This window comes from Sinocyclocheilus anshuiensis, unplaced genomic scaffold (genome assembly GCF_001515605.1).
Source record: "Sinocyclocheilus anshuiensis isolate Anshui unplaced genomic scaffold, SAMN03320099.WGS_v1.1 scaffold1371, whole genome shotgun sequence".
In the NCBI taxonomy this organism is placed as follows: domain Eukaryota; kingdom Metazoa; phylum Chordata; class Actinopteri; order Cypriniformes; family Cyprinidae; genus Sinocyclocheilus; species Sinocyclocheilus anshuiensis.
Window position 1 is genome coordinate 246,395 of NW_015539833.1, and position 8,896 is coordinate 255,290.

General features: G+C 35.3%; 1 protein-coding gene across 2 annotated transcripts in view; it reads right to left on the bottom strand.

Moving 5' to 3' along the window:
- Positions 1–8,896, bottom strand: part of mast1a (microtubule associated serine/threonine kinase 1a) — a 72,901-nt gene that overhangs the window by 24,648 nt on the left and 39,357 nt on the right. For both annotated transcript variants that reach the window (XM_016480479.1, XM_016480480.1), the window contains 9 exons: positions 6,824–6,981; positions 6,647–6,722; positions 5,136–5,345; positions 3,708–3,809; positions 2,618–2,750; positions 1,516–1,583; positions 1,140–1,213; positions 831–1,039; positions 586–724 (listed from right to left, as the gene is read on the bottom strand). In XM_016480479.1, coding sequence (XP_016335965.1) covers positions 586–724; positions 831–1,039; positions 1,140–1,213; positions 1,516–1,583; positions 2,618–2,750; positions 3,708–3,809; positions 5,136–5,345; positions 6,647–6,722; positions 6,824–6,981 — 1,169 coding nt within the window. The remainder of the gene's footprint in view (positions 1–585; positions 725–830; positions 1,040–1,139; positions 1,214–1,515; positions 1,584–2,617; positions 2,751–3,707; positions 3,810–5,135; positions 5,346–6,646; positions 6,723–6,823; positions 6,982–8,896) is intronic.

Here is an 8,896-nt window from a genome sequence, read left to right on the forward strand (position 1 = left end):
CACACACATATATATACATATATATATATATATATATATATATATATATATATGCATGCATATTTTCCATTAAACTTAAAATACTTTTTTACATACACAATCAAATTCTTTAAATCAGTAGTTTTCTAATCTGTTGAAATCAATGATGTCATTTGCAGTGCTTTATGTGTTTGTAATTCTTTCACTTATGAAAGCCATTAAGCACACAGTCTTCTACTTTTGTTTTTTAGTCCGATTTTCAAATAATTTTTTTGTCTGAAATCAAAGTTTGTAAAGTGAACTTATGATTCACCTTGTTGCTGGTTGGTTTGGTTTATGGCTTATAACTAAAAAGAGAAAAATGAACGGGAAAAATACTTCAGTAACAAATGCTGCTGAATGAATGCACTCTATATAGTCAACTCTACATAGGATATTTGCGGGTTACATGTATGGTGGCATTATAATGAGTGAAGCATCTTTATACTTTTGGAAATGTGTAAAAGATGCTTTTGCAGTATAGTTTTTTTCTATATTGCACAGCACTTTAGATCAATATGTTGTTTTCAATTGTGATCTCCACTCCAGCAGGGGGCGCTGACTTACTTGTCTGGTTTCAGGTCTCGGTGTACAATGCCATAATTATGAATGTACTCCAGCGCTAAAACTGTTTCAGCAAAGTACATCTGGGCCATTTCCACAGGAAGTGCTCCTATATTCTTTAGCAGTGTTGCACAGTCACCACCTAAACAAAAAATAAAGTGTTTTTAATTGGCTGAATACTGAGTAAAATCTGAGTTTTGTGTAGTAATTAGGATTCATTCAACTGCTGAATGAGCGTAATGTCTTACCCTCCACATACTCCATAACCATACACAGGTGACGGCGCGTCTCAAAAGAGCAGAACATGCTGACCACGAAGGGGTTCTCAGCGAAGGTCAGGATGTCCCGCTCCACGAACGCCTGCTGGATCTGGTTCCGCAAGAGCAGGTTTTGTTTGTTGATCTTCTTCATAGCAAAGCGCTGCCGCGTCTCTCTGTGTCTGACTAAATACACAGCTCTACGATCCAAACGAGAGGGAGAGATCGGTTTTATCCATATTTACACAATGGTTTTGAGTCATTTCAGAGTAATTTGAGAGTGAATAGCGATATTCTCACCCATATGCTCCATTGCTGATGAGTTTGATAGTCTGGAAGTCTGATTCACAGGGCGGTTTGACTTTGAGCTTCCCCTGAGAGAAAGCCAGATATAGGATTCAGTGCAGGGGAAATAAATCAACTTGAGTATAATTTCACTCCCTGTGCCGTTTCATTTCTACCACTTTTATCCTGAATCCCAGCCGCGCTGCAGTTGTGCTTTTCCTTCATTAAAAATATGTTTCCATGTTAAAGAGTGAGAAAATTGCAGGCTTATATAACACATCTTGATCTATTTTTTCACCCCCTTTTTCTCTTAAATAACTAGTAGGTAAAAGTTGCAATCTTTCGCAATCATCGCAAAACAATATAAACATGATTATATTAATACACTCACTTCAGCAGAGTCGTCCGTCTCCGGCGTGTGGGGTCCCTCGCTGTCATAACTCTCCAAATTCACCATTTCTGCATTCAAGAATCATGTTTGGTTAATACATTTTTACTATGCAATAAACATGTACTGGCTTTGAGGAATAAAATTACATAAATGAGTTGTTTTAGAAGTTTGACATGTTTCTAGGCCAATTAATAACCTAAAATAGCCTAAAGATCCTAGTCAAATAAAGTTAAATCAATTAAATGGATATATAATGCATATATAATAATAATAATAATAATAATAATAATAATAAAATACACAACTGTTCGAAAGTTTACAGTCAGTAAGATTTTTAATTTTTATGAAAGACAAGATTTTGCTCAACAAGGCTGCATTTATTTGAAAAATACATTAAAAACAGTAATATTGTAAAATATTATTACAATTTAAAAGAACTGTTTCCTATTTGAATATACTTTAAAATGTCATTTATTCCTGTGATGCAAAGCTGAATTTTCAGCATAATTACTCTAGTCTTCAGTGTCACATGATCCTTCAGAAATCATTCTTATATGCCATTAGCAGCACTAAATTGAACAGCAAAAATAATGATTATTTTTCAAATGCTACATCAGTCTGCCATTGGTCAGTCAATGGCCTAAATGCTACTAATTAGGGTTGATGAGATGCTGAAACAGAGGACTGAGTCACATTGTTTATAGGGTGAAATGAACATAAAAACGTCTTACATATATCTGTAAATTAAGCTGGGATAGAAGAGAAAATTCACACAGTGAATTTTCTGCCTGAAAAGTGTTTTGTTGTGTTTAGTTGTGCAGTGAGAGCGAGTAAGTGTATGTTTTTATAAAAAGCCCCATTACTCAGAGCCGGCTGCTGTTTGCCAGGTTCACAGCGGTGCTTACACATCTCCCTGTGTTCTTGGCAGGAATACAAACTTCCCACCGCCTGTGCACCACCTTAACCTGCTCGATAATCTCAACAATGTCTCTCAGTATGACCTACATTTCCCTTCCTCTCCCCGGCTTCTTCTACGCTCTTTCCCTCCAGAGACACACACGCTCACTGTGAGGATGTTCAGTCGTGTTCGTCTCTCGCTCACCTTCCAGAGGGTCTCTGGTCAGGCCGAGCTGGCTGATGATGTATCGCGGGATGTCTGCTTTCATTAGCTGGCCCTCTTTAGCGTGGTCTTCTGCTGCCTCCAGAAGGTGATAGAACTCTTCGGGGTTAAACTCCTGAAGAAACACGGAAATATTAGCATTTTTGGTCAATTGCTGCATTCTGCACTCAATACACTTCTGTTCAAATGTTTGGCGTTTGTAGATCTTTTCAATACCTTTGAAAGAAGTCTCTTATGCTCACCAAGGCTGCATTTATTTGATCAAAAATACAGTAAAATCAGTAATATTATGAAATATTATTACAGTTTTAAATAACTGTTTTTTATTTGAATATATTTTAAAATGTTATTTATTCCAGTGATGCAAAGCTGAATTTTCAGTATCATTTCTCCAGTCTTCAGTGTCACACGATCCTTCAGAAATCATTCTAAAATGTGCTGCTTAATATTTTTTTGTGGAAACTGTAATACATGAACTAAGAATTAAAAATACTAAAATAATAATAAACAAATAATTCATGAATTTTAGATTTCAACATTTGCTAATACATTATTAAAATCAAAATTGTATGTCTTAATATTTAGTGGACCTGAGTTAACATGAACCAAAAATTAACAGTTTTATTTTGATTAAATAATGTTAAGAAAGATTAATAAACACTGTAACAAATCTATTACTGATTGTTAGTTAATGCTATTTAATGCATTACTATCGTTCACTAAAGGGAACTTACTGTAAAGTGTTACCAAAATAACTCAATATTTCATGTCCACATATGTATTTATCTGGTGATCCATATTATTTATTTAGCCACTGATCCATATTTCCAATGATTGCACTACTGACACATTTTCAGGGGACCTTTTGTGTTTGATAAAACCAGTCGAGGGTTTTGTTACACTCAAGCCTTTCAGCACATTGTACTTTCTTCTCCTGACCCCTGGTGACCCCATCAGCCAGTTGCCATGACAACTGCACAAAGTAGGCTGAAAAAGCGACCAAGCCCAGCGACCGGCAGATCAAGTGTGTATGTGTGTGTGTGTGTGTGTGTGTGTGTGTGTAGACTCTCACCAGACATTCAAGCAGTCGGGCAGGACGGGAGATGATGATGAAGAGTTTCTTCACCAGCTCTGCGATGAAGGTCAGCTCTGAGCTCTCTGATCGCTCATAGGCCTGACAGATATCACAAGACCATTAAATTAAAAAAGTATTCATATGTGGGTGATTCTTCAGTTAGAGATACTTTTGACTACTGAAATCTCTGAAAAATCTTAATGGGAAAATTAAAAATCATTTCATCTACACGGTCAGTCAACAGTTCGGTCACACTTGAGTGATTTTATATTTTTTAGGATGCTTGAAATGAGTTTTGTAGAAAAATATATAGTTGGTTACTAAATTTGAAGCTCAAGGAAAAGATTTGATCATGGCCATAATGTATGGAGGGCCAAATTACTCCGAATTAAACAATTCAATAGATATTTAAAATATTTGTGACCCTGGACCACAAAACCAGTCATAAGGGTCAATTTTGGGTCGAAATTTAGATTTATACATCATCTGAAAGCTGAATAAATAAGTTTTCCACTGATGTATGTTTTGTTATCATAGGACAGTATTTGGCAGAGATACAACTATTTGAAAATCTGGAAATATTGAGAAAATCACCTTTAAAGTTGTCCAAATGAAGTTCTTAGCAATGCATATTACTAATCAAAAATTAAGTTTTGATATATTTACAGTAGGAAATTTACAAAATATCTTCATGGAACATGATCTTTACTTAATATCCTAATGATTTTTGGCATAGAAGACAAATCAATAATTTTGACCCATACAATATATTTTTGGCTATTGCTACAAATATACCCCAGCGACTTAAGACTGGTTTTGTGCTCCAGGGTCACATTTGAATAAATAATTAAATACATCATGAAATACTTAATAATAACTTAAAATCCTTAAAATTATTAATTCTTAAATTACCAAACAAATGAATAAATATCCATTGTATTTCATTTTACAAATAATTTGCCTTTTTTATCATTACTTTAGATTGATTTTTCATGTAAGCACAAGCGTGTGACATTTAATTTTTCATTTGTAGGGTTTCTGTTGTCAACATGTCACTGAACAATATTTTTTAAATGTTTATTTATTACAATATTTCATATTTTAATGTTTATTAAAATAAGTATTAAAATATTTATGAATAGTGAATTTTGCAATGATGTCTGATGGTGTGGAATTAAAATTTCTGATATTACAACACAATTCGTAAAAAAAAAAAAACAGTAATTAGAGATGCAATAAAAAAATCCATTATAAATGATCCTTTTAACTAGATATTGACTAGGTAATTTCTTTAAACAAACAAACATTGAGTTAATGAAATATTATGGAACTAATAAAACAATTGAATAATGCAGTCAAGTAAAGTGAGATATCAATTCATATAAGCTGAAACCACACACACATCCAGCCCACACATATGCTCACTTCATGGAGCAGCTTCTCAAGGTTTTCCTGCAGCTCGTAGAAGTAGACGGTGGAGATGAGGCCTTCACGAGATTTGGTCAGGCAGTCTCGGGACAGCTCGGTGATCTGGTGGTGGATGAAGCTGAGGACCCCGTCAGCCAGCGGCAGCACGTTCTCAGGTGAGTACGACTCGATGAACTCAGCCAAGCGCTCCTCCATCTGAGCCGTGGCCTGAAGGTAACAGACAACATTTAAATATTGCCTTCAACAGGGACTATATTCTGAGCTCAATTACAGACAAACTCGGGTCTAAAATTAACACGTCAATATTTCCGGAAAATAATGCAATAACTCTTGGTCCTAAAAACGACATTTTTTTCATTCACAATAAGATTTCATATTAAATGAAAGATTAAATATTTGATTTTGGGGTGAAACATCACTGGTGTGGCAAAAATGTGAAAAAGGCAATGCAGGCAAAAGGTATCTGCAACGCTTAAATAACGTTTGGCAAATCTAATGTGCTGCAAGTGCATGGATTCACAAATTATATGATTTTAAAAACACTAAAGCCTCTTAAAGAGACAGTCCCTTGTGTCGTTCCAAATCCATGTGACTTTCTTCTGCTGAAAAAAAAAGAAGATATTTTGAAGAATGCTGGTAAGCAAACCGTTTCGGTCCCTTTTGACTTCCATTGTAATTTTTGTCTGTACAACTGAAGTCAATGGGAGCCAAATCTGTTTACCTACCAACATTCTTCAAAATATCATCTTTTGTGTTCCGCAGAAGAAAGAAACTCATATAGGTACAACTTGAGGGTGAATAAATGATGGCAGAATTTTTATTTTTGTGTGAACCGTCCCTTTAAGTGACTGAAAGCCAGTGGGCGGGGCCTATGGTGTGATGCTGTATAACTATTTGTCGATGTCTTGCTCCTGAGATGGTATTTGCCTGTGTGATGTCACAAATCCCACAATATCCAAATGAGCCGTTTTTGGTATAAAGACAAAAGATCAAGGCAAATGTGATTTCTTATATCATGACCCCTTTAATAATCTCATATTAAGGGCCGTTCACATGTCGCGCCTAAAAACACGTGGAAAACGCTAGGCACGCCGCTTTCTGCTCTTTTCCAAAGCGCTCGGGTGCTTGTGCTCCGGAGGCGTCTGCCGTTGCTAAGCAACGATGACCCGCGCTCTCCATGAAGACTCGGAAGTTTCAGCAAAAGATAAATGGATTTGCAGCACTAAAAATCGCTTGCAGTAGCTATCCCTGTACAGCTATGATCAGCTGTTCGTTCATCTTGGCTGAGCTTTCAATGTTGTTACGGGAAAGGATGAAGCTGATTGGTTGGTTCTTGTCACATGACCCGCGGTGCGCTTGCGGCATTCTGAAAAGTTGAAATGTTTTGCCGCTTCCATTATGAGCGCGCCTGCCGCGCGTCTACATTTGAAATAACGAACTTGAGCGCGCAAAAGACGCGATATGTGAACGGCCCCTTAGTCTGAAGTGTGTGTTTATGTTTCGCTAACCTTAGGGAACCGCTCCTTATAAACATGGTTCATCATAACAATCTCACTGTCGTAACAGGAAGGTGATCGCCCTGGACTGTAGAGAAAAACAGAGAGAAGGAAAATAAAAGATGACTAAGAGACATTTGTCATAAATTGGTTGAAATGTGCTTAAGACATCGATGTGTGATTGTGTACCTGAGACTCCGTGAGCGCGGTCGCACTTGCGGTGATCTCCGTCCGTCATCATCAGTGATGCTCTCAGTGCTGCCAAAGTGTTTGGACAGGAAGTGCAGCTCGTCCAGGGTGGGCTGGAACGGCAACTGATGCAGCCGCTCCTGAGACGAGCTGGAAGACTGAAGAAACAACACAACCCAGTGAGGAAAATACCATACAGGATACACATTTCTATACTTTAAGACATGGGGCAAAAAATGTCTCACAATGTTTGAAAATAACATTTACACACACACACACACACACACACAAAAATCAGAGAATGCAATTAACAGATTGATTTACTGTTTATTTTATCAAAATTATGACACCATAACACCTTCATACTCAATCAAATTTCTATTCAACTTAAACAGAAACAGAAATAAGTATCTTTCAAAGAAACATTGCGACTATGTCTTGACAGAATGAAAATGGTTAATAAAAAAAAACGTTTATTAAGGATTCACAGCTGTGTCCTTACATTTTTATATTTATGAAAACATTTAGAAAATCAGATAATAGCAAATCAGTCTTTATCCTGAAGGTTGTCAATCAATCAATCTGACAGTGTTGACTAGTGTTATTTTAGTATAATTAGTAAAAATTATTCTAGCTTTTGTTAATATTTTGAATGAGATTTTATGTTTTCATTTTAATTTTAGTTACAGTTTTAGTATTTTTTTTGTTTTTTCTTTTCTATTTTATTAATTAGATTTTTATAAATATGTCTGTATACATATATTTCGTTTTACTTCAGGATTTTAGAACTTTAAATGAAAATGAGAAATGTTGCCTTGTTGAATATCTGAAATAAAATAAGTTATTTTTTATATGTATTAATAATTATATATAAATTATCATTAAAAAATAATTATATATACACATATTAATTATATACAGTTTATTATTAATATAATATATATTAATCATTTTAATGCACAATTTAATGTTTTGTTTTTTATTTAAATATTTGTATTTAATTTCACGCAAGTTTTTATTTTCAAATGTTTTTAGTTTTAGTTAATGATAATAACCCTTGTGTTTACATAAAATGATGAGGGGAAAAAACACATTTTGTAAAAAAAAAAAATGCTAATACATTTTACATGTTTTTAAAAGTTATGTTAAATTTTCAACTTTTTGCATTCTATTGTCTATTTTGTTGCATGTCTCCAGAATCATGGCTTTTGCCATTTCATTGAATATACAGCATGCTTAAATATCCAGAGCCAAAGACACTGCAAGAGCCGTTTTACAAGGTTTAAAATGCACTTGAGCTGTCTAACTTCATTTATTTGTGTATGCTCCACGTGTCTTGTGCAGTAAATCTAGAACGGACTTATAAAAGAAGATTACCGACCCAAATGAGTCGAGTGAATTGTAAATGAAACACACAGGCCTGCGGTAATGATTTTCACTCCTACTCAATGTTCCCCTGTGTTAATGAGTGAATGAGTTTGCCTTTAAATCGCAAATATATGTCACTGTAGAGTCAATAAAAGGCCAAAAGCAACTTGAGTCTATGAGCAAAAACAGATGAACTCAAGAACTCTTCCCAAGAACACGCAGCACAATCTTTGAAAACACATTCACCAATGAACGTCCATTATTATTTCAACCATGAAAAACATTTGATCATTGAACACTCAGATCCACAGAGCGGGTTAGAGATAACAGCCATTGACAGCAGCTCAAACAGTCATCAAATGGTTGGACGAACACAAACTTATTTTCAGCGTTGGCACGACTGGAAAAGAAGAAGAAATGAAAGATAATACGTGTAAGGCTACTGCTGCTGCTTGCTGTCTGTTTTTTCTTGGCTTCATTCTATCAAATGTGGCCTGAACCTCCTGTTCAACTTGACAGTGTGTTTCTCTGACAGGTGCTGCTACAGTCAATCAGCTGCTTAACTGAGCAAGTGAGACATATAAGAAAAGAGAAAACAAAACAATGTGTTCATTTTGCATTGTGTGTATACCCTCTCTCTCTCTCTCTCTCTCTCTCTATATATATATATATATATATATATATATGTGTGTGTCCCGGGCGCAC